This window comes from Procambarus clarkii, chromosome 42, assembly GCF_040958095.1.
Source record: "Procambarus clarkii isolate CNS0578487 chromosome 42, FALCON_Pclarkii_2.0, whole genome shotgun sequence".
Lineage (NCBI taxonomy): Eukaryota > Metazoa > Arthropoda > Malacostraca > Decapoda > Cambaridae > Procambarus > Procambarus clarkii.
This window is the reverse complement of record NC_091191.1, coordinates 8827755-8854709: the sequence shown is the minus strand read 5'-3', so window position 1 is coordinate 8854709 and position 26955 is coordinate 8827755. Positions and strand designations below refer to the sequence as shown.

General features: G+C 35.7%; 2 protein-coding genes and 1 long non-coding RNA gene across 11 annotated transcripts in view; 1 reads left to right on the top strand and 2 right to left on the bottom strand.

Annotated features, from left to right (window-relative positions):
- LOC123770289 (protein prune homolog 2) overlaps positions 1–21151 on the top strand; it is a 52732-nt gene extending 31581 nt beyond the window's left edge. For 3 of the 8 annotated variants that reach the window (XM_045761998.2, XM_045761997.2, XM_045761996.2), the window contains exons 4-13: positions 1094–1259; positions 1860–2042; positions 2966–3190; positions 3703–3824; positions 4559–4698; positions 6661–6766; positions 7737–7849; positions 10325–10423; positions 12814–12857; positions 15563–21151. In XM_045761998.2, coding sequence (XP_045617954.1) covers positions 1094–1259; positions 1860–2042; positions 2966–3190; positions 3703–3824; positions 4559–4698; positions 6661–6766; positions 7737–7849; positions 10325–10423; positions 12814–12853 — 1194 coding nt within the window. In that variant the 3' untranslated portion in view covers positions 12854–12857; positions 15563–21151. Of the gene's footprint in view, positions 1–1093; positions 1260–1859; positions 2043–2965; positions 3191–3702; positions 3825–4558; positions 4699–6660; positions 6767–7736; positions 7850–10324; positions 10424–12813; positions 12858–15057; positions 15164–15562 lie in introns of all 8 variants that reach the window. The other 5 variants (XR_011231238.1, XR_006774325.2, XR_011231237.1 and 2 more) reach the window with 5 other exon arrangements.
- The window catches only part of LOC138373600 (uncharacterized), a 449843-nt gene that overhangs the window by 406642 nt on the left and 16246 nt on the right, over positions 1–26955 (bottom strand). The gene's annotated exons all lie outside the window — the stretch shown is intronic.
- On the bottom strand, positions 7018–25863 carry LOC123770293 (uncharacterized). 2 transcript variants are annotated; one of them, XM_069339872.1, is made up of 3 exons: positions 25406–25863; positions 14054–14250; positions 7018–11700 (listed from the first exon to the last, which is right to left on the bottom strand). In XM_069339872.1, the coding sequence occupies exons 1-2, from the start codon at positions 25672–25674 to the stop codon at positions 14091–14093; spliced, it is 429 nt and encodes a 142-aa protein (XP_069195973.1). In that variant the 5' UTR covers positions 25675–25863; the 3' UTR covers positions 7018–11700; positions 14054–14090. The 2 variants fall into 2 exon arrangements, with proteins under 2 accessions (XP_069195973.1, XP_069195972.1); XM_069339871.1 differs by lacking the exon at positions 7018–11700 and adding an exon at positions 11708–13063 and having other exon boundaries at positions 25406–25861.

Sequence of the window (26955 nt, the reverse complement as noted above, 5' to 3'; positions counted from 1 at the left end):
ATCGACGTTATCAACGTTGAATCAGAACTGAACATAAGAGAAATACTGTAATATTGAAAGCACTATATGGGAAATGAAACCCATATTTCAGACGCAATAGGAGTCATTGGTTTTTGCCATAGGAGCAAATCCTCCTTAAATATAGACATGGGAGTAGACCCCCCCACCCAAAGCCACTCGCCATACAACCACAAAAGTTGCACAAGGCTCACTGCAACTATCTTGTCTGCAACCTTGAACACAGACATTCTATATTAGATATAGATTGGGTACCTGGCTGCACCTGGATCTCTCACCCTTTTACCCTCTTAACTGCATCTCCCCATCTCCCCTCCCCCTCTTTCAAAATGTATTATTAATTAGCACTGAAACATCCGAGTCTCTGAAAATATATTATTACAATCACAAAAAACTCTTAGGGAAAGTACATCAAAATTTCACACTTCATGAAAATTTCATGGAAGTGTGTATATTTCCAAAGATATTTAACTTCTTGATCTTGAGGTTATCTTGAGACGATTTCGGGGCTTAGTGTCCCCACGGCCCGGTCCTCGACCAGGCCTCCTTTTTGTTACACATCGCCAGGAAGCAGCCCGTAGCAACTGTCTAACTCCCAGGTACCTATTTACTGCTAGGTAACAGGTGCATCAGGGTGAAAGAAACTTTGCCCATTTTGTTTCCGCCTCCACCAGGGATTGAGCCCAGGACATCAGGACTACGAATCCGAAGCGCGGTCCACTCAGCTGTCAGGCCCCCTATCCACTTAGGCTGACCCTAAACAGCCCCATGTCCATCCTATACCCCAGACCATTTTTCCCTGCAAAGTTGGGTGAGGATAGCCCCTAGTGTATAGGCTCCAACCTTAGACATGGAGACATGCAGACACACACAGACATGCAGATATGCAGTCACACACTGACATAGACATGCAGGCAGGCAGGCAGGCAGGCATGCAGGCAGACATGCAGACAGATAGGCAGGCAGGCAGACATGCAGACATGCAGACAGACATGCAGACAAGCAAGCGAGCAAATACATTTTCTCTTAAACAGGCTGTTGACTACTGGACATTACAATATTTTTTTTTCTCCAGAACGGGCGGCTTGTAGGTGCAGCTGTGGAGGGTGGAATCTCGCCTTTAGGAGGAGGGGGTGCTGCAGCTGCTGCAGCACCTCATCGAGGACATAAACCTTCCCCTTTCAATCTCTCTCACCTTGAATACACTCTCCCAGATACTGAAATTTATGAGCCTGAAACAGGTAACATTATTGTATTTAATTTGTACAAGTACAACATGGTATTGTGAAATTGTAGTTAATCTACATACAGTATATACTGTACCATATTTATGATTTCTGTGTCAATATTTAATTCAACTGTCCATTCATTATTATAGTATACTAAACAAAACAAACTTCTTAGGATAATTTTTCACTGTATAAATAGTATGTGAGAGTAAAATTTAAATCTTACGGTTGAATGGCAATGTGTAGTGCTCAGTACACCACCGTTGTATCTCGATATGCTCGGTACAGTATTTCAATGTCAGTATTCCCCCCCTGATAATTATAGTCATTATCATTCACCAAAACACCACCCAAGAGGGTTCTGATATTGGCAGAACATAGGGGTTAACTAAACACAGCTAGGTGTAAATCTGTGTTTAACTATATACACTATTATGTTATTATACTAATTCATTGTGTCGAGGAACAGGAACTTGTATAGCAAAGGTAAATGTATAGATGTGATAAAACAAATTGAATGTAAGGAAAAAGCTTGAATTATTCATTGGACTACTGTACCATAATTTCTTGTGTTCTTCCTACTGTTTTGATGCTGTATTCCTACTCCATCAGTGGACTTCCCCAACTCGCCTACTGCTCTACGATATATGGTACATCCTGATAATGACTGTACTGGTGTGCGTTTGGCAGAAAGAGAGGAAACCACACAACCATCTGTTACACCCACAGAAGAAGAGCGATCCGTATACACTGCTGTAGTCTCACCACCCACTGGTCAGGTCACTCTCAGGAAAGGTAAGACTTAAAAGCTACAGAATATGCATGTTGAAATAATGAACGGTGTCACACTTTTGCATGTTTAAAATAGTTCTGGTGAACATTTAGTAGATAGAGTATCACCGGTATCCTTATTTTCATAAAGCATGAACGTCTTGCTTTATTTTGAAATTTAAAACAATTGTTTGATCATTGTAAGTCTCAGTTCTCTCCATTGATGGGAAAAACAATGCTGGCAAATTATGAACAATGTATGCTCGAGAGGTAATTAATCATAATCGGAAGTTTGGCCAATTTGTGATCTACACGATTATCTCGGACATGAAACAACTAAATTAACTCTTACAGGTGGTTAGTCACTTGCCAACTTTACTGTATCTGTTTTCATGTAATGTAAATATGGTTATCATACATCTATGTACACAGTTGTAATAAAGTTAACCAAGAGCCATGGTAAAGTTCTGCAATTTTTTTTTTTCTCTATATACAGTATTCAGTCACATTGTCAATTATTTGTACATAAAACAATATTTTGGACATTCAGTAACTTGCATTAACAAGTAAGTGAAGCCATGAATATAAAAAATGTTATCCAACTTGATCTTATGAGTACTCGCCCCTACAACACAGTTGGCACACTGCATATTTAATTCGGTATTCACACACTCGTAGGCCCCTCCACCCAGCAGCTGCGTACACCTCGCGTAACCAGAAAATTGGATTTTTATTCCTTTTAATTTCTTTTTGCATGTGATGTATCTCACTATAAGTACATTGTATCACATGCTGCTAATTTTTCCTTCACTACATACACTATATTTCTTCCAGTTACCCCTCTTCATTTCCTCTCTTTGCACATGCACTCTTATTTTACTTGCCTATGCATTATTACATGACATATCTTCAAATTTTAAATCTTGCATTAATTTTTTTTTCTACAGAACGTCCATCCAGCCTTGAGGTAAATCGCAAAAAACGTCTTACAGTGACTGAAGAATTACTAACTGTGGCAGTTGATGATGACCAGCACTCCATATCTTCTCTCAGTCTACACAGTGATGATGATGATGATGATGCTCAGATGCTCTCTCATGATGAATTTACAGACATGCTCACACCAGATGACATTGATACTCCAGATGAGTTGGAAGAGTCCATAATGGAAAGTGAGTTGGTTCTCATTACTCAGTCTTTTAAAGCTAAAGTTAAATGTATTTAAAGTTTAAATGTATTTGTATAAATGTAAAATTTATATTTATATTGATATTAAGCCACAATTTCCAGTGGATTCCATTTGTCATTACCGAAGTGTAGTTACAGGATGAGAGCTGCGCTCGTGGTGTCCTATCTTTCCAGCACTCTTTTGAGTTAAAACTAACATAGAAATTTGATCAAACCTAACCTACATAACATGCTCGTGTTCCTAATACAGTATAATAGTAATTCATGTTCCTAATACAATATTAATTGGAATAAACCAATTTTTTTTTCTGAAATAGTCCCTAGAACTTAGGGTGTATAAGTATACTGTATTTACCACAAACGTTTAAATAGAAAAGTTAGACGTATTATACTCCCCCCCCCAATGTCCATTATCTTGGCTTCCTGCTTGTATTGTAGCTCAAAATTAAAATGGTTCCTCTTTAATGAACTGATCTTATTTCCTCCCACATTTCAGGACTTGGACCTCAGCCCAGGATAGACCCACTGCCTGAATACACAGCAACACAGGAAGCCACTGAAGAAAGGTCATGGCGATCTGTGGTCATCTCTGGGATTGAGAGACGAATTGATATGAAAGTTAGTGTCAGAAGTCAGTACTTGTAAAGTGGCTAAGAATGGTCAGGTAAATACCTGTAATTAGATATTTGGACCTTAATAATACAAATGAGGACATGAAAATGGCCTTGTAAATGGTCTTTTAAATTTGATATTTGTAATCTTTTTATTATAAATTAGCTGTCATAATTTGTTTTTAATATTTTAATCAGCATATTACTGAATATGTAAGAGGACTATTTAAAGTTAAATGCCTTCATTACATTATTTCCGTACATTGTATCATTGGTGTATTTTACCTGGAGACGAGCCAATTTTGAAACACTAGCCATGTAAAAGCTCAAGACCTTTCATACATGCAAATATTTTTTTGATCGATTAGAAAGAAACATGAAAAGTCAAAATGACACAAGGGTAAGAGAGAAAAGCAAACATATTACTTGAAAAGAAAATGTGAAGGTTGAAAAAAATGGCATAGACTACCATGTGACACTGCAGGGGGTGCCATCATGAGATTAATGGGGGGGGGGGTAAAACTTTTACTAACCCCCATAGCCAATAGATCTGATTTCATAATTGTATATTAATATATTTTTTGTTTCATAACATTTTACTATTGTTTATTTTCATAATTTACTGATTTAGTTTTCGAATTTACTTGAGTCATTCGTATGGTGACTGTTCAGTAATGCATTATTAAAGACATTTCTGAAATTTTATTCTCAACACAATATAACTTACATGTATTTTTACAGGTAATTGAGCCATATAAGAAGGTGCTAAGTCATGGAGGTTATCTCTCTGGAAGCAATGAAGCCGTCATAGTCTTTTCTGCATGTTTCTTACCCGACAGGTCACGCAAAGATTATGATTATGTTATGGACAATCTTTTCATGTGAGTAATTTGAGGATCCTGTTAAAGTAATAATATTGAATACAATATAATGGGAGTCCTAGGATTAACTCGAGAGCTCTAGTGGCATCCTGTGTTTTATGGAAACTTTTAATGCAAAACCCATAATGTGATTGCATTAACTTTGTCTACTCTTGCAGACATATTCTGGGGATAATGGCATTTTCAAACAGTTTCACTTGCCAAATTTTCTTTTGATTCAACTTATCCTCCTTTACTATCTTTTCAGTCACATGGTTCACTTCTGGCACAAAACCATTGTTTTTAATTACAGTACTACTAATAGTTTTTTTTATTAATGGTCAGTCCTATTCAACAGTCTTCTCAGTCAAAGCTTAGGGTATATATTAGAATACTCATATCTGTAGTCACTGTTCCATCATTCCATCCTCCTACCCATCAAAATGCTATATATTTTATTGATATCGACCAGGAGAACCTTACAGTAGATATTTTTTGTCATCTGGATATTTCTCATGCCTCTGCCTTTATTTTTTAAAGATAATGCCTAACCTTCCTAATGATGTGAATGAACCAACCATTGTTTGGAGGAATCTGTAATATGAAGGTACAGATTTTATAGAGCCCCTTGTATATCATCTACCTAACAGGTTTAGTTCACTTCATTTTATTTTCATCAGATTATCTTGTTAGTCTTTTCTTCATAATTTTGTTTACAGTATTCAGCTCCATATTTGTTGTAAATTGAATGCTCATTTTATTTTATTCTTCTATTGTACTTTTGTGTTTTATATATGCTTTCCTGCATTATACATATATACAGTATTAATTCTGTTTCAACATTAATTCATTACTTTTACAATACAGTTTTGCCTAATATTCCTTGTGTATATAGGAACTGTATAGTAATAAAAAAAAGATGAGAAAAGAAAGTGGCATTCTTGCTTCCCATAATGGGACCTTTTTCACAGTGGTTTTCATCCTCGGCTCATAACCTAAGAACGCAGGTTATATTCCCAGACAGCCCAAACAAGTGGGCTTGTTTTATTTCCCCCGATACCTCTTCTGTATACTTAGCAATAAATAGGTACCTGGGAGTTGGGCAGCTGTTGTGGGTTGTATCCTGGGAAAGGTCATCAGTAGTTGACTTAGGAGGACCTTGATAAACTGAACAGGCTTCCTGCCCCTTACTATGGGAAACCATAAAGTGAACCAACAATTTTTTGCTAGGTTTATAAATGTATTTCTAAAAATTTTATTTCTTCATTTCTCAATATCTTCAAAAGCTGCAGTCATAATGATTCAGTTTTTCTGTTAGTATCTTTTGATGCTTTTTCATTGCTTTCTAAGTTTGTATGTGTCAGTTAATTTTATCTTTCATGTTGCTCTGTGCCCACATTTCTGAACTATGACTTTTAAAGTCTTCTAAGCTTGGCACTAGCATAATAATACATGGTTACCATTCAGAAAATGCTGCCTTATTATCTGTTGAAAAATAATGACCATGGTATAGAGTCTGCCAATTATTGGAAACAACTTGGCATATAATGAGAGCAACCATTTAAAATTTGTTCTTCTTCTTCCTTGTATTAGTCATGTTAAAAGTGTCAGTTATTTTACCCTTCTTCACCAGACTACAGTAAATCTTCACACACTCACGATACATCTGACAGTAAGATGTTCCATGCATGAAGATGAAGTCACAATAACGTGGCTGAAAAATGTTGACCAAACCACACTAGAAATTGAAGAGACGACAATGTTTTGGTCCGTCCTGGACCATTATCAAGTCGATTGTGAAACGTCATCGTCTCTTCAATTTCTAGTGTGTGACTTGGTCAACATGTTCCATGCATTTTCAGTACAAATCCAGGGTAACTATTCATGCCTGTACAAGCCAACTTAATCATATATATATATCCGTACAGTTCAATAAGTATACAGTACAATCAAATTACAATAACATTTTTTTTAATGCAACAGGTATGTATTAACGACTCTAGACCAACTGATTGCCGAAGACTATGTTTTGGTCTACCTACATGGTGCCACAACACGAGGAAACATGCCATCATTTGCGTGGCTCAAAGTAAGTACTGTATTGTACTGTATTTATTCATTTGATTATTCATTTACCAAATGTGATACATTAAAGACAAAATCATGACAACATTTTGGTTAAACATGGACCAACATTTTGGTTAAACATGGGTTTATTTATTTATTTACTCACTCAAGTCAGAGTAAATAAATAAATAAATAGCTAATTTATAATTTTCATGGGATGGGGAGCCATGTGCTTGGAGAGGCTATGCGAGTAGAATAGCAAACATTGGTCAATACATTTAGTTAGATTTATTCATTCATAATACATTATTTAACATATTTGAAAGCAACACAAATATCCAGAAAATCACATTACAAATTATACATATCTTTCTGCCACTCCTTCCCAACAAACTGTTTCAGTTCAGTTTTATATATTCTCACAATTTGTGCCATTAGCACTCAATTGATGCTTTCTCAGACATTCAATTACCATATCTTCCAATATTTTGCTTGACCTTTCTATTCTACCCTTAAATATACTCTCTTCAGCACACTATCATCCATTCATTTAAAATCACTATACAGTACCATCTTTGCAGACTTTACCGATTGTAATTTTCAAAAACTTTTCATATTGCGTATTTTATCTATGCTAACATCCCAGTAAATTATCTTAAATACATTATCTTAATACCTCTTCATGGATAGTAGGCCTTTTTATCTTCATAAAATAGGATATTCTTTCATTTCTACACTAAATTTCATATTCACATAGTCCCTATTATTTCCCATTCTCCTTTCAGATAATATTTTTTAGTTTTCAATTATTTATCATTTTACAATTTTAAGTGTTATGAGAATTATTGGCATTACAGATATACAAATCAGAGTTTTAAAGATAATTGTTAAATAAACATCCCAATGTAGATATGGGAAAGGGCTTGCATTATATTAACAAATAATATACAAGATTAGGTGCTATTAATTGTTATTTCTGTACTTTTTAACAGCGATGTTATCAGATGATTGATCGACGGCTACGTAAAAACTTACAAGGCCTGTACTTAGTCCATCCTACATTTTGGGTCAAGACAGTAGTAGTTATGACAAGACCCTTTGTGAGGTGAGAAAAATATGTTTTCAACTTGCTTTTGCTTTTGAACACCTTATGAAAATAGGAAGATACAATGATCAAACAAGATAGGCTATGTAAAGGAGTAATTTTAGGCTAGATGGCTTATAATGCAATACATCACTGGATTAAGTTGGAGGAATAGCTTTTCGATAGACCCATGGTAGTTATATTATGAGACCTTAAGAAGATAAAGTTGACAAGTCGATAAAACCTTAAACAGATTTAAAAATAAATATAATTTTAATCTAGGAATGCTTTTCTGCATTGTGTGTGTAATTTTCACAAGGAGTGCTAAGAAGGATGTCGGATTCATTACGGTTGTAATACCTGGGAATTTCTCACAGGACCTGCAATTGCTCATGGTACTTGCAACAGTTCACATTTAGTTCCCAAAAGAGCTAACAAGATACATGCCAGTGGCAGAGATAACCAAAAGATATAATACCTAACACTATGATATCGAATTATGTATTTGGTTATAGCTCTAACCAAATACTCGTTTCCAGACAGTTAGACTTCTGACTCCTGTAAAAATTATCAATGACATGCCATGATTGTGCCACTGATCTGCATCAGTGGTTATCCCACAATATCCCCACACTGTTATCCTGGTCCTATACAAGGACTTTGTGCATGAGTGCACAAGCATCATGTGCAGACCAGGTGATGAATCCACTCTGCCCTTTTTGTGCACAATCCTGCACATTAAAGACAGTGAATTTATAATTCTCACAGTGGTATATACTGTAATATTAGCTATGTTATCCAATAAACTTCTGAATAGTTAGCAAAGTACCATGCACCTACTACTGTTTGTATTTCCACATTATACTGTAGTGATAAGTGTGAATTTAATTAAAATATTAAATAGTTTAGGTTCACTAATAAGGAAGAGATCAGCTCTCTATGAAATCCTCAATAAAACAATCTATAAACATACTGACAAGAGATACTAAATTTAAATTTACAGATTTTTGCTACCTCTAGGTAAGTTTCTTGGATTAGTGAAGCTCTTTATTACCATCATCACTTGCAATGACATTCTGCACAGAATAACAATGACAGTAGGAAGCAATAATGTTAATTTTTGGTAGTTATGTACATTGTTATGCCCCACTTGCAAGGTCTTGCATTGTTTTTTATATTAAAAAGCACTTGCCAGTCTTCGCTCCTGTGAAGTTCGTCATACACCATCAGACATTAATTACCATTCTTGGACCAAGTATAAGGAGGTTACACATGTGCATGTAATTGCAAGCAATCCTTAGACACGAGTTTGTGCTGGAAAAATCACCCTTTCACAATTCTCATGATGTCTATAATTTGCAGCTTTGTTGGCCTTTCATGGCAATATATCTACAGCTGAACTAGGGGTTTCTAGCCATCTAACTGGGTGTTGGCCTCTCTTTATTTGGAAAATTGCCCTTGGCTGCACTGCATTTGTGTTGCACTTGAATGTCTGGTTTGGTGCGGAGTGCCTCTGGATTTGGCCCATCACTTTGACTGCATCTCTCCATGGGTAAGCTGTGACCATCTTTGTGTTTTGTTTTGAGTGTTTCTGCTCCAGATTTAAAAAAAAGTCTTCTAGGCTCTTGTGAGATAGCATTGGGAAGCTACTAAGGAATTCCTCTTAGAAACCCAGCATTAAATGTAATGAAGCACTTCTTTCTGGTGGACCACTTTGTTACTCAGTCCCAACATTGTCATCCTTTCCTATGGAGCTTGGGCAGGGAGAGGTCGAAATAGTTCATGAATGATCTGGCAGGTTGACAAAGACCCCGAATTCCCTGGGTTGTCATCTGGCGGTGGCGAGTGTATTGTATCTAGGTGATCTTAACCTGGAAGCAATTGTTTGCATCATTTTAACTAGGTAAAAACATTTTCTAAGCAGTTACTTGTTTGCAGCATAGTTACATTCTGGTGGGTTCTTTGCATAGTTTTGAAGTGATTTCTGATTGCCATGTGCCCTTTCACCTCTAGTGGTCCAGATTCTGGTCCTGGCTTCCTAGGTAGGTGCTCGTGGAAAGTATAGTCCTGGTGTTCCCAAGACTTAGTGATTAAGAGGTTGTAGCATTGGAGAGCTGGTGAGGGGGGTCCATCCTAGAGATTTGCATAAAGTACAGTAGAAAACTGCTATTTATGTTGGCAGATAATATATTCATAAGAATTTTCAGTATCTGTTACCCAAGTGTCGTTACAGGATGAGAACTACTTGTGGTGTCCCATAGTCTCGGTACTCTTTGACATGCAACACTTTGAAACTATATACCGTATAGTATTGGGTGCATTTTTTGTGGAATAAGTTTATACAGTGCCACTACAGTACTGTACATTAAAAATACAGAATAAAAAACTTAGTACAGCAAAGGTCAATTTTATATGTACTGTGTGCCTGTGTATTATACTGTATGTGGAATAATTAATTGTAAAACAACAAATTCTAATGTTTTTCCTCAATTTCAGTGCAAAGTTTGCCCGAAAGCTAAGATTTGTGAACAGCTTGAAGGAACTGTCCAGTCTCATCCCCATGGACCAAGTGTGCATCCCTGACCGTGTCAAACAGTGAGTTTCTGGTTTTGACTTCCTGTGTGTCATTTTCCAGTACCATTATAGAATATCATTCCTCCTCAACCTATTCTCAATTATTTCCACTTTTACAGCTAATTCTTGAGAAAAACTCATCATATTGACTCCATACATGGATCAATCAGTTTAATCATAAAATTAAAATTCCTTTTTGTTATTGGGCAGTACAGTATAGCTAGATAGCAACTATTTTTGTTCTTAATATTTTGTTCTATATATTTAGCTAAATATACAGTATTTTTAAAGAGGAAAGGTAGAATATTTCTGAGGAAGTCCCCCCAGAGAGTCCCTGAAGCTATCTTGCAGAGATTGCTCCATGTTAAAAGGTCACATCAGTTATAGAAGTTCTGCTGACCTACTGGGAGACCAGATCCCAACACATTGCACTTGTGTTGCCCTGGGTCAAGTTTTCCATTAAGGAGTCTTGTCTTTATTAGTTGTTTTTGCTCTCATCCTCCCTGATAAGTCCTATATTTTCCTTCTACTGTTGTCAGTTAGCTTCAGGGAGCCATCATTTGGCCCCTCCTGAAAATCAGCATTGAATGTAATGAAATGCATTTTTGGTAGGGCATCGGTAGCTCCCTGATACCTTCTCTGTTGATCAGGTGCATCGGTTTATGGTCTTTCAGTTCTAGACTGAGGTTAGGATGATGTGGCAGCCAGGAGCTTCTGGTGTGCTGCTACCTGTTGATGGCCAGCTATAATCCTCGAAGGTAAAGGGAATGTTCAACTTAACTTCTGACTGAATCATTTGTAGAGTTGTTTGGCAGTTCGTGCTTTACATTGTGAACCTTGCAGTTGTCTACAGTGCTTTAGCTATTTTTCTCGATTTTTTTTGGTGAGGGGCAATTGTAACCATCCCCCTGTACTCTGTGAGGGTGGGGGAAAAGCCCAGTTCTGGTAGGCCATATAGGACTGCTATGGCTGTGACTCGGTATTGGGAGCTACCTCAGTGTGCTAGCTTCAGGGAGCCACCAAGGCTCTACCAGAAGGAAGCCTTTCATTACAGTCAATGTTGATTTTTTAAATGAACGAGAAAACACATGAAAAATCCATACAAAAGTTATAAAAGTCATATTCCATAAATTCTGTATTAAATTAATCACATCTGCCCTCCTGACTACATACCTGCCTGGCGTCTGACAGCTGGGTGGACAGTGCTTCGGATTCGAGGTCCTGAGGTTCCGGGTTCAATCCCCAGTGGAGGCGGAGACAAATGGGCAAAAAGTTTTTCACCCTGATGCACCTGTTACCTAGCCGTAAAATAGGTACCTGAGAGTTAGACAGCTGCTATGGGCTGTTTCTGGGGGGTAGGGGTTGTAACAAAAAGGAGGCGTGGTTGAGGACTGGGCCGCGGGGGTGCTAAGCCTCGAAATCATCTCGAGATAACCTCCTATCTCCAAAGTGATGTTTATTGTACTCCAGTGACCTAGTTACAAAGCGTAAAGATTCAAGCTCAGAACCACAAGTGCACACTGATATCTTGGCAGGCACTGAAGCTAGACAAAGTGTGAAAGTCTGACTTGTATGTGGAAATCACTACTTCTTGAAACTTAGGTAGCAGCAGTAGGATGGGGAACGAGAAACCCTACCTTAGTATTCCAGATATTAAAAAAATTATTACCCTCATTACATCTTCCATACTACAGCATCACATATAAACCAGCATTGTCAAAATCCGGCAATAATGCACATAAACAGCAGGAGCCCCTACCTCTTCATACAAGTGCATCCCAAAGTTATCTAAAAAATTTCAAATATTCACTCTACCTAACACATTGATTATATCTATTTATATATGCAAATACAAGAAGGTACAATGGGTTTATGAGAATACATAACATTGATGTTTTTACATTCTTGTAAAACCACTAACACGCATAGCATTTTGGGCAGAAACACTATATCTAGGTATATCTAGCCTTGTTCCCCTACCACTTCTTGTTTGTTGTTTATACTTAATTTCTACTTCCTCACAGACACTGCATATTTTTGGCTTTTTTCCTTTTTCTACTTTCAAAGTCACAAAATACTTTTAATCACTCTACTATCATACATTCATTCCATATAACCTAATCATCTTGATAAACAATCCTCTCAATCACTCTTAGAATTTACAGATTTTTGTACACCACTTTTCATGATATCTTGATTTGTTTATCTGTTTTCCTAACCATTTAAAAGCTAACAGCAGCATCATGGATTGGCCATTTTAATATTTTAACATTGATTATGTATTGGTTTAATTTATGCACAGACTTTCTGCTTAACTGTACAAAAAATATTCTATGTATATTGTAATTATTCACTGATGTTTAATGTACAGTATATATATATATATATGACAATTATTTTGTTTGTTACAGGTACGATGAAATACGAGAAAGTTTACTTGAAAAGGCATGAGTAGGTAAGTGTTGGTAGACAAACTATAATTTTTTTCCAAAATTTATATCTGGCCATTAGTGACATGATAAAATGTGGTAATACTGTACCATATACTATGTACTGTATTAGGTTTTTCCTTACTGATGATTAAAGTATTTTTGTTAGATTACTATTGCATTGTTTGTGGCCTATACATTAAGTTTTAGATGAATTGCTGACTTCTTGGATCTGTTGGGGAAGGGAGGGGGAATTTTTACTTAATGTGATGGTCTTGAATAGAATCTTTATTAATTGAATAAAATACAAGGTCTATATTACCTCTCTAAATGAAGTTTAAATTCTTAAGTGCTAGAGGTACACTTTTGGAATTGTACAGAGTACTGTATAATACACCCATCCTCCAGAAATGGATGGAATGTACAAAATATGGACTGTTGGACTCATAAAAGTTAATTTTGTACAATTGGAATGCTAAATAGCAAACCAGAAAGTGGAACATTTCTAGTTTCAAACCTCAAACAAACCCTTGCCTGTCCAATGCATAATTAAGGAATCTTACCTGGGGTAACAAGGTAAATAAAGGGGTAGTACAGTGACAGTGTTCTCAACTCGGTTGAGGATCCTGGGTTCATTCCCCATGCAGGACAGAAATTGTGCATGTTTTCTTTCACCTGATGCCTCTGTTCTCCTAGTACAGTAGTAAATAGGTACCTGGGAGTTGAGACGATTGTTGTGGGGTTGCACCCTAGGGAGGGTCAGTAGTTTGACTTTATGGGTACCTTGATACAGGCCTAACCTTCATATACTGTACACACAGGCTTCCTGTCCCCGACAAAATTATTTATTATTGTTATACATGTACAGTACTGTACATAATAATGCCTAATAAGTAGGTTTATCTATCTATTTTTTGGGGCCTTCTACAAAATTAATAGTACAGAATAAAGTACATTTTTTGGGTGCAATAATCCACATTTTGTACTTTAATTCACAGTACCTATAGCTACTATAATTTTCCAATTTGAATAGGTATGGGTATACCCTGGTGAGGTCTGGAAGCCCTTATATGGCTTATCAAGATCCCCTTAACATCTCAAATTGCACTTGAGCAATAACTATGCAAGTGTGTGTGAAGCCTTTTGCCTTGTTGCAATTAACTTGACTTTTTGTTAAATGTAGGAGTCAAATCACTCTCAAATCAGAGGTAGATTTCATTACCTTTTGACTATCATGGGTCTTGTTCTTCTAAATCAACCTAGTCTGGACCAGAGGATTTCGGGAGTAGTTCTACTTCCTGAGCCCAGCCTGAGGCCAGGCTCGACTTGATAACTTGGTCCAGCAGATTGTTGTTTGGAGCAATCTGCAGGCCCACATATCCACTACAGCCTGGTTGGTCCGGCACCTTGAGGGTGGTCCTAAAAGAGAAATGCAGGTTTAGCATCATGTTTGTAACAGTGAATGCTACTGAATGTGATTTTTAGAGATCTGCAGCACTTCTAGATTGCAAAGGTTAATCAAAAGGGAATCTGTTTTTAACTTCAGCAGCCATAGAAATATTATACAGTACATCACTTTTCAACACTGGTGTCTGAAAATTAATAACTAGTCTACCATGCACATGTAATTTATGACAAGTCTAATAAGAGTGTCTGTAGTCTGTTTTTTTGAGGCAGTGGGTCACAAGTAGTTTTGAGTGAAGTAGGAGCAAGGGGTGTTGTTGAAATACTGGAACTTGACTAAGGTAGATAAACATATAAGAGGATATTTTAAATTCGAGTGAATAGTGTACATTTTAGCTTGTAGGAATGCTAGATATGTGCATTGGTCTTGTGATGTAAAAGGTAGAATGGGGATACACTACTCACGTGAGTAGTGTAACCTTAGGAGCACTCCAGGTGTACTGTGTTTGACACACTCCAGGTGTTTCTCTGCTGCAGAGAAACAAGTGTACAAACCTCATAACCCACAACCGCTTGTAGGTATGCTTGAAGTATAATGGTAATAGTACATTACTTACAGAGTAATGGTACTCTGAGTGAATGTCTGCTTCTATTGCAGAAATAGGTTGTAAATTTTGGCCAGAGCACCCATGCCAGCTGCAAGCATGAAGGAATGAAGAGCGAGACACGATTCCTCATGTGTATGAGCTATGATTATGATGGGGATCATTGGTGGCAATGGTTTGTTGCTGCATAGGGGTGATGACAGTGTCACTGTTATAGTTTTCAGGTGGGGAAGGAGATCGGAGACATTGTGGTCACTGTCGCTTGCATCTGGGCTCTGCACAAGAAGGTGCTTTAGCACACTTGGTGGAGGTAGGACGTGCAGGTGACTGTCCCTGTGTTGTTCTAATCTTGTCTGTTTGGAAAGGCATCATTCCCCCGAAAAATACAAATACAGTAGTGTTTTAAATCGATACTAGAACCGAGGAATTCTTGGGCAGTGGTTCATAATACTGTACTAGGTACTTACAGTACTTAAAGTTAAATCATTTTAATGTCATGCATAACAAAATTGACAATGCAAATAGTCTAATTCAAATAATTTGGTTCATAAAAAACTTAATATAGAACTGGCATTATTTTTCCAATGAAATTTGGGATAACATTTATTTTTGGATTTATAACATTAGTAGGCATAATGTTCTGGTGAGGAATAGTCCCTCACCAGAACATGGTAATTAATGTGTTCATATAAATATTAATACTTTAATGGTTTTTGTTTCAGTTCAGATGAGACATTTATGGAAGATTTCTATCCTGTTGTGGTATATGGTATTTATAAGATCTACCTGGCCAATACTCTTCAGCAATGCACAGCTACTGTAGCAATTAAGGAGCAACCCAAAGACTTGGGAACCTGTTCTACTTAAGCATATATCAGCAGTTGGATTTCCATTTTGTGTGTTGCCAACTCTATTGTAAGGTTAAAGTGCAGAGAGAACTATACAAAATAAGAAAAATATATCTATAATACTTGTACAGTACTGTGAATATAAAACACAACTTGAGAAGTAATCTGAAATTAGTTATTAAAGTGTTGCATCGAAAATACATGTACTAAAGACTTGTAGAAGTATACAGTACTCATTTCTCATGCTTCAGATCAAATTGTTGTCCTTACACTAAAGGTTGGGATTCTATGACAAATCAACCATTTATTCATGGCGAGTCGGTTCTTGTCAGAGCACAAAATGGACAATGTTAAAGTCTCTAGCAGCTGAAGCTTTATGGATCATTTAGGACAAGTGTTATAATGGTGGTGCTCATGTGTGCATTATTTAAATTTATATTTGTTATAATAAAAAGAAGTCTCTTATTCTTGGGTAATGAGAGACTAATGTGAATTGGTCTGTGGATGTAATGTACCCCACCAAAAAACCTGTCAAATAGTTATCTGTTAATATAAAAATATGTAGAGACGTGGTTTGTCTCGTACATGTTGAATGTGCTGTAAATTAGAATGTTGAACTCTGCAGATAGAAATGGCTTTTTCCAACACAGATACATGCTGCATACTTGTGGGCTCAACAACATTGATTACATAATTATGTAAATGTTATTACTATGTATACAGTACATAAAAGTAAATATATACACATATATTCAGATATGAAATTTATAACAATTTCTTATAATGTGGAGAACAGAAGTTCCTACTGGTAGAAAATGGCAAGCAGACACCAAGTGACATTCAGAAATAGATCATCATTACCTAAATACCACAGGGGAAAACACCAACTTTACATGCATAAATTGTGAACAAACAGAATTTGATGGGGTATGCATGTATGCTTAGTGAATAACAGATGTGTGCATTAAGCATGTGTTAAGAGTCAAATTATTAATACAGTACATGAAATATTGTAGCCTTGGTAATATATAATGTAATGCTTGTCATCACTGCAGGTGATTGGTAACCTATATTTAAAATATTAAGTTACAACTACACACACACTTCATTTAAGTTGCTCAGAGCAAAACTAAAGGCAGAAACATTTAATTATAGTGTATTCAACGTCCTCCAGAACTATGGCAATAATTTCACGTATGTAATTATGACTATGGCATACTCCTCCTTTGTATTACAGTGCAGGTATCTTGTTTTATTAAGGCTTCAGTTGCAGTTTGAGTGCAAAATACACTGTACAGTTACTAATATAAATGCATATTACCACTATACTTTACGATATTTTGTCATATTTAGTATTAAATAGTAAAGTATTATTTACTTTATTTTGTCATACGTAACTTGTGTTATTCCTTGGTGGGAAAATTTAATGTTAACATTAGGTCAATTGTGGAATAAATTAATGCCAATAATGTCCTTGGTTCCTTGGATATTATTTAATTTGTATAACAATCACAAACTACATCCTACCTTATGTATTGTTACTTATTACAATACAATTTATAAAATGTTATTCCATTAAGTCAAACTAAAAATTTAATAAATAATCAGGCAGTGATAATACCTAACCCCTTCAGTCTTTCTTAGGCTACAAGTGAAACTAATCCTTAGAACTGACATACTGTACATACTGTATTTACTTGTACAGTATTAACAGTTAAGAATTATGGATTGTTATATATAAATATTCTAAATAATTCTAGGAATATATTGAAGGAAAGCTTGGAATGAACTGAACTAAAAATGTTATCCCACTTTACAAAAATTATTTGTTCTCGCTAGAGATAAAAATGTAGTCGGGTGCAAATCGATCTGGATAAAGAGGTGGTGTTGGCTTATATTTCAAATGTACCTTCTTGGCTGTAAGTAGGTGGATTATCTGAACCTGGAAGTGGGGGGGTGCAAGTTTCAATTGTTACTAGAGTATTCCAAACATTAGTAACGTACAGGCAGATCTCACTAAACAAATGAGTCTCCTGAAAACTCTTAAATTATTAAATATTTGGGAAATGAAACCCATTTTTTCCATCAAATGCCATGGTTAAAGCTTAAATACGTACCAGACTCTGAATTTTCTATTGTTGAACAATAAACCATGGAATTCTCATAATAAAGTAATAAAATGTCAAGTGTGTGTGTGCATGTAATAATAGTGAGATTCGACTAATTGTAGTTCAGCTACAAATAACCACAGGAGCTGCGTCCCTTGCCAGAAACACGTTAAATGAACAGTCAATTAAAATGTTCAGGCTAGCCAGTCATGCTATCGAGCTAGACAGTCAAGCTACGTGGGCTATCAGACTTGACGGACTACTAGGCAATATAAACATGTTGCACATTAATATCCTGTTTGATTCCACCCACCCAAGTATATATTGCCTGCCATTGAATAATTTATCACAAGCCTAAAATTAATGCACGAGTCACCATACTTGTAAATATTTAAATGAGTAAGGCAAATACAGTATTGGGAACAACCCATTTCAATTTATCACACCAGTTTCCCCAATCCCTCCCCACTTTGATAAGGAAGAATTCCCCGAGACCTGGAACTTCAAGAACAAGAAGTCATAGATTTAAACTAATTAAAGCTGCCAAAGAAATAAGAAAATTCAATTTCGCAGAGTGGTAGACGGTTGCAACAAGTTAGGCGAGGTGGTAGAGGCCAAAACCGTCGGTAATTTAAGTGTTACATGACAGAGTACTGGGAAGACGGGACTCCAGGAGCGTAGCTCTTGTCCTGTACCTACACTTCGTAATTACCTAGGCTGAACATGATTCTCGCTTGTGGGTCACCGAGGACAAATGACACCTGCCTCTCCACAACAGTGTCATTGCCCCGGTAGCTCCCACAACTACATGCCAGCACCTACAGCTTGACAACCATTCTCTGACACACTAGAGGAAATATTTAGGGATGACCAGCAAGAAGCACAAGTTGTTAAAGATCAGAGTAGATGAAAACTGGCACAGGCGGATAACAATAGTGGCGAGCTTGGAATGAACTAACGTGCAAACAGGTTGCAGATACTGTAGTTGTAAAAGTGAGGAGCCATGTCACAGCCAAAAGCCACCATATAATTGAAAGTGGTAATTTTTTAAGATTAAAATAATTGGAGTTTTAAAGTACTGAATACATTAAAAACAAATATTTGTTGTGTAAAATTTGTTAAGTGAGGTTTGCCTGTAGTAGTATCCAGTGAATTACTGTACTATCACCAAGAGAAATGAATAATATGTGCAACAAATTCCTTAACTTCTAATTTTTTTAGGCAAGTTATTACAAAAGAGTTTCAAGAATTGGGAAACAAAAGGATACAAGAAAGGATTGAATGCCATTTGATATTTTAGTATGATGTATACATGCTCTTATGTCTTTTGTCATACAAGATTATGATTATTTATAAGTTACATGAATTTTGTAGTCATTCCCACCTTAAACCTTCATGTGTGTGTTGCTAGTTCACCCACAAGCTTAAAGTTTGGTTGAGGACACTAATGTTAACAATATTAACATTTTTATCTACTCACACTCTATTCACTTCATCTTCATTAAGAAGGTTAAGAATTCCCCCAAAAGAACACTGTACTTTTCCATGGTACAGAAAAATGTGACTGCTAGATTGCTTTTTTAATACAAATGATAAAAAATCCGACTGTAAATTACAGTATTTTAATTACTTTTACATACTCATTTAATAGATGTTGGTATAGTGTAAAAGTATACAGCCCTGTAAATACACATGATGATGGTCTTCACAGGCAAATAATAAAATCATTGTGATCTTGCAAACTCACTGAAGGAGAATGTTATTGTTGATTTTGTGAATAGTCTTCCCTAGATGATATTAGCACAGAACTGCTTCCCTCACTACCTCAACTGGTATTACTTCATATCATTTTGAGAAAATAGCAATCTGTACCATGTTGGCTGCATCTACTGTACTCTGATTCTGGATATTAACAATTTTTAGATACTTATTTCTTGTAAACTTCTCTTGTTCTGTAAGCTTTTATAGTAAATAGGGTCATTAAAAAATTGAAAGTACTGTAAATATATTTTTCTAGTGGATATTTGTTTCCAGGTCATGTTTTTATTTAAGATATCACTATCCAAAGCACTGCATTGTCTAGGCTTTCAAATTAATAGTTTACTATAATTTTCACAACAATTTCCCAATATAGTATTTCCCAATAGTATATTGGGAAATATAGTATATAATAGTATATAGTATTATATAATACAATATAGTATTTCCCAATATAGTATATTTCCCAATTTCAACAATATTCCCAATATCCCATTTCTATATTTTTGTAAACACCCGGTAACTATCACTGAATTACTACCGTTATGATATTATAAACATTATTATGAAATTGATTTGTGTGCATGCTGGTTTTTCTCTGGGTTACTTTTGTTCTTATACATTAACTGCTGTACAGGGACACAAGTTCTCTAGTCACATTACCAAGCCAAAAAATTGAAGGAAGCAGTCACCTCTGCCTGTCTTGTTTGAGCTATGTTGTATGTTAAATATTAATATGCAAAAGTCACTGGAGTTGAATTCTTAGTCCTATTAATTTCTTGTGTACATATGAAGTCCCCTACACTAAAGCCAGTAAATCATAAGTGATGCTTAATTTGTTATTTGTTGCAGTTTGAATAATGCTGTAAGCTTTTATTGGCACAAGCATAATCATTTTTGTTTACTGTAACACCAAAATGTTTTACAAATTATTTTGGCGTATGTTTAAATATACTAATCATTGTGTTCTCCATAAGACCACACTGATAAACATGCATGACTAAGAATTCAGCTGCTAGAACTGACATAGATTAAAAAACATATCGTGAAGTAAAATGGGAATTTGTTGTAAAAATTGTTGAATATTTCCTGCAAGATCACAAAGACATGTGATGAGTTGATATCTCAGTAGTAGTTAGTGTCATGGCAAGAAATGCCAAGCACCATCTCAGACCTTAAAGCTTAATGATATACTACAAGTATTTTAGATCACTATTTAATAGTCACAAGTCACTGAAATGAGCAGTGTTGCATAAACTATGAAGTTTCTGAGTTACATGAACTTGTATTATCCTATTTTGGCCTGTAATCCTCCAAGGTGTGAAAACTTCCTTGTTCCAGCATTGAAAGGTATACATGCAGCACTGGCAAACTACATATCTAGCTTGGCTTGCATCACATAACCATCTACTTGTGAAGGCCACCACTAGCTTCAGAAGGCAATATACCAGAACTGGAAAGCTCCCACACTTTGCTTGAGAAGGTGCTACACCTGATTAATACTGAGCACCTGGCTTAGAAAGGTCCCATTCCACGACTTGGATGGTTGCTGTCTTGTATGTGGGCTATATAAACAATAAAAGCCAACCAGTCCCAATATCTACTTTTTCACCTACAATACATATAGTTTGGGGGTTTGTTTGTATCATCTGACAAATACTGTATCCTCAAATGGTTTCATTAACCACTGTTGCATTAAGATGGTGCACATTATGCACCCCTAACATTAGTTATCCTTTTTTACACTACACTGAAGACTATTCCCAAATGTACTGATTAAATAAATCAGCATTCTAGGCATATAAATATTTTTGCAAACAAAATAAGTAAAATAAAATATATAATATACATATATGTCGTACCTGGTAGCCAGAACGCACTTCTCGGCCTACTATGCAAGGCCCGATTTGCTTAATAGGCCGAGTGATTTTCTTTATTTTCAATAATTTGTTCCAAATAGTTTATTTGAATTATTATTATTTTATATTAAGACCATAATTTATTGACTTAAGTTTTGTTAGTTTAGGTTAGGTTAGGTAGGGTTGGTTAGGTTCGGTCATATATCTACGTTAGTTTTAACTGAAATTAAAAAAATTAACATATACAATGAAATGAATAGCTTTATCATTTCATAAGAAAAAAAAATTGAAAAATATATAAATTCAGGAAAACTTGGCTTAAATTAGGCAAATCGGGCCTTGCATAGTAGGCCGAGTACTGTGTTCTGGCTACTAGGTACAACATATATGTATATTGTATACTTTATTTTACTTATTTTGTTTGCATTTTTTTTAATGCAAACACATGGTTTGGTTAACTTGGACATGTTATTGAATACATACACTGTACCATTAGATATTTTTTTTATTTTTTCTATATATGTAGCTATACAGTAGAGGAATCATTTGTGCACATACATTAAAAAAAAAAAATATACATAACCACAAACAACTTTGTAATGTTGACAAATTTATGAACGTCTGTAAACTCGGCAGTGCCTCAAAAATAAGCCCTACATATACTGTATAATTAGTTCAGAAACTGGACTAATTATTAATATACTGATCTCTAATGTGAATTACCTTCTTTAAAAATAACTTTTCAAGCTCCAAAATGAGTCATATTTCCTAAATTTTGGTACAATTTTATTTTATAGTTTGTCACATTTATGCGATTCATTTGGCTGCCCCTCTTCCTAACAGCTATGCTTTCCCTTTAATATACCATCACACTCCAAACACTTGCTTATTTATAGACTTCAAGATTTCTTGGGTTTGAGAGTGAATGTGTCACTGAATTGAAGCCACCCTTAGAACTTTTGCTAATAATTCACTGTGTCAAGGAACAGAAAGCCAGAGTGTATTCATACATGTTAGGCTTTTACCGAGGTTCCCCCCCCCCCCTCTCCAGGATGTAAGCCCACAACAAGCTGACTAACTTCAGAGTACCTACTTATTGCTAGGTGAACAGAGACATTAGGTGAAAGGAAATGTACCCAACAATTTTTGTCCTGTCTGGGATTCGAACCCGGAATTCTTGATTACAAGTCGAGAACAAATTGGACTACTACCGGGACCCAGTTTCACTAAATATTTGTGGTAAACGTAATAAAATGTAGCTTATAACTGCTGTCTTTCTTGTGACATAATTACAGGGTAATGCTTATTGATGTACAGGTGAAATTTTATTTTATTTTCAAGATTTTCCTTCAGACGTTCACTACCCACAATGTAGTTATACATTTTTTGGAACATTTTACATAGGTTAATGCACCAGGTATGATAACTATGCAGAAACAAACATGAATCATACAATGTCTCACAAAGTCTAACTCCCCTCCTGTCTACCAAGCAGTTAACAGAGGCCTTAGCTTACGTTTAACTTTCCCATAAAAACAGACATATTTATAATACATGTAGTTTGCGGGAAGGTTTTCTCCTCCCGATGACTGCAGGAGAGGTCATGTTGGCAGACACGTGAATGTTTATGACATGGCACGGGATGAATGATGATGATGATGATGCTGTTCCGAACCTTAATGGAATCTGACCCATATATCAATCAGGTCAACCCATGTGTTGCGTTTCCAAAAGGGTCGCCCATGTTAGAATCGGTGAACGCCCTAGTAATATTGTTGAAAACATCTTAATAACTTATTAAACCAAAGGTCTTTTTATGTCAGAAGAACGGCAGAAACTGGATCTATATATGAAAACTCTTTCAGGACAAAATTTAAAGTAAAACTAAAGATATTTGTAGTTGTATAAAAGTTGCATTTTTCATCGATCGTAGAGCCGGAAATCCGCAATTTTCATCTCAGAACAATGCTTATTTCACGCAGAATCGTTAATAAACGTAAGATTTTTATACGTCTCGAGAAAGATAGAAACATAATCTTCATTTTAAATGCCTTACCATGGGCATATTTGTATTTAAAGCGAAGAACGTGTATTTTTCTAATCGGCGAGCTCCGATCCCGCACAGATCGAGCAACGGAGTAACTCTCTCTCAGAACAATGCTTATTTCACGTAAATTCGTTAATAAACGCAAATGTTTTTATATGTGTTGAGAAAGATAGAAATATAAGCTTCATTTTAAATACTTTACCATAGATATATATAAAGTTCTAATGAAGATACATGTGTTTTAATAATCGCCGAGCTCCGACCCCGCACAGACTGATCGACAGAGCAACTCTCAGAACAATGCTTATTTCACGTAAATTCGTTAATAAACACATATGTTTTATATGTCTCAAGAAAGATAGGAATATAAGCTTCATTTTAAATACTTTAACATAGACATATATAAAGCTCAAGTGAAGATACATACGTTTTTATAGTGGCATTCAGTAGCTTGTCGGTCATGGAATGCAGAAGCCTACGCACTTGCCAATATAGTGTGTAATTAACAAAGATACGCTTATAAAGCCTAAAATATTATATGCCTTCAGAAAGACAGAGATATGCTCGTTATTGTGAGTGCACCAAAGGAAATATATCTTGTTGGAGGACAAAGATATATCAATTCTAAAATAAGTTTCGACTCTCGCTCGGGCGAGAGATAGCGCGACTCTCGCCCCATCTATTGGAGATTCTGTTCACCTAATGACCCAAAGCTACTCAAAGCCTCCTAGCATTACTTAAATAATGAAGAAATATGGTATATTTATTCACTATAATGTTGGTGCTTAATGCAGAACACGAGAAAACATATATTTACTATAAAATAATATACTTCCATTATGAAATAAGTAAATATGTGGCCTCATAGGAAGTCAACGGTCCAGGTGTCAATGTTGTGGAGCGACTTATCCAAGATATATTGTTGTCTGGAAGTGTTTGTTGGCATATCAACCTTCTGTACACAGTGATCCAGTCGTCGCACTTCTCTCCTTAAATGATCGCAAATTTAGTTTATTATATTAACAAGTAGAATACGTATTTCTAATAATATCTAACATAACTAGTCAGAAAATATTTAAGACTTATTGAAAAATACATGTCTGGAAGTTAAATCGACTTCATAGAACAATAGTGTTGGTCTATACTAATCGTTATTCGTTAGTATGCGTTCGCTACTTAAAACATTTACTGTACTGATATAAAATCTCCCATGTCTCTTCGCACATGGAACACCGAACCTTACACACTCTGATATATTGTTTAATTAATAGAGATTCACTAATAAAGCTTATAATTGTATATGTTATCAAAAAGGCATAGATAAAGTCGTTCTTACGTTTTAGTCACAGAGATTAGATATTATTAAAGTAAAGTTCATTTTATTCAGGAAAGTACATAAATAGTCAATTTACAAACGTAATCAGGACAAAATTTAAAGTAAAACTAGATTATGTAAAACTAGATTAAAGTAAATTTATGTTTCTATCTTTCTTGAGACGTATAAAAATCTTACGTTTATTAACGATTCTGCGTGAAATAAGCATTGTTCCGAGATGAATATTGAGGATTTCTGGCTCTACGACCGATGAAAAATGCAACTTTTATACAACTACAAATATCTTTAGTTTTACTTTAAATTTTGACCTGAAAGAGTTTTCATATATAGATCCAGTTTCTGCCGTTCTTCTGACATAAAAAGACCTTTGGTTTAATAAGTTATTAAGATGTTTTCAACAATATTACTAGGGCGTTCACCGATTCCAACATGGGCGACCCTTTTGGAAACGCAACACATGGGTTGACCCGATTGACAGACTGGTTATATTCCAACAGGGTCTGAGACAATGCCACAGACATCATGCAGACCTACATGAAGGTTGTTCGTCTTGATGTTAAATACAGCTGTTGCTGCATGGGTAACAGCTTCTACCCCGTATCAACCTACCCTGGCTTTGTGCCCCTGGTGAGGCCACGCCAGACCGAAAACCAGAGCGCAACTCCATAGTCTCCTGAGACTGATGGATGCCTACTGTTGTTGGTTGAGTGGCGACGACGAACAAGGGATCGGATGTGCCCAATTGTAATTGGAGTAACATTGAGGTTGAGGGAGCCCGGGCTTGGCATCACCATCAGTTGTTTACATGCAAAGTGCTCCACCATGACGTCATCGACACAGTTCTTACGGATACAAGACACTCCGTACATTGACAACATCGCACACTAATATTTTTACCACTTCGGACACCAGATTTCGATGTTTCGCATATGTGTACGTGTTCCACATTAAAACGACAATATAATGCTATTAACAATTAAAATCTTCTATTTAACAGGCATATAGTTATTAAATGAAGTTTAGTGATGTAATAGACATAATCCGGAGATGGTAAGGACTCCGCCCGCCAGCGTAAACACACACACCCGAATACCCACACACACGATACAACGCACAAAACACAACACTTCTGACAGTTTTTAGATCAACTCCTTTTATATTTATTATGTGAGAGTTATACTTATATAAAATGATAACTATTATAGGTAAGCGCCTAATATTTAATATTAATCAATAAAAAAGAAGTCAGAAGCCACACGCCTGTCTGTACATGTCTTTTGTGTAAAAGTATTTTGGGCGCTCATGTACTTGTGCGCTAGCTGGTGTTCACAACTGTTCTCGCCTACAAGCATTAGAATTAAACAAACGAATTTATTTTTTCATTTATATACAAGAAGAGAAGGCTACCCTTGAGTCTGTAATATTCATCTGATCACTGGTCTCCCATTTGGTCCTCATTGCTTTATCTTACTATTATTGAATGTCAATAACCGTATTATGCAATTTCAATTTCTTCTATGTCTTTCTTTATTATGCACCCCATACCCATCCCGTGGGCCGTGGTGTAAAGGATTACAGAGGCACATAATCGGTTCAGGAACTGAACCCTCTAGTTCGTTTAGCTAAGCAAATAACAATGTTTGACGCTAGTTACAAAATTATTAATGTTGTATACACATGTACACACACACTCATGCATACATATATATATATATATATATATATATATATATATATATATATATATATATATATATATATATATATATATATATATATATATATATATATATACCAGTATAATCTAATAATATATACTGGTCTAATAAAATAATTAGACCAGTTAATACTCTCACTCGTTGTGTTAGGATATGTTAGCTTGATAAAACTGACTTCATTGTTGAGAAATGTGTTAACAAACAATATATCTGACTTATCAAGACTGTAGCTTGCTTAGCAAAAGGAACTTTTTTTAAATTTGGGTTCAGTTTAACTACCGCTCAAGGGATGAGTAATTGGGGCATAATAAAGGAACTAAGCTGATAAAATGAAAGATGGGAAAACAACATTAGAAAGATAAACTCGAGAGACGTTTTCATGTTATCCCCGAAAATTATTTGAGGAGCAAGACGGACTGCGGGTCAGGCAATTGGTCTTTA

Bases quoted from the DNA above. Each gene is read 5' to 3' on its own strand.
- LOC123770293 (XM_069339872.1), bottom strand. From the start codon at position 25,674: ATGTTGTCAATGTACGGAGTGTCTTGTATCCGTAAGAACTGTGTCGAT. The intron at 14,251-25,405 runs GTAGGTTGATAC...TTTCTCTTTTAG, and splicing joins ACCAGGGGCACAAAGCCAGG to GACCACCCTCAAGGTGCCGG.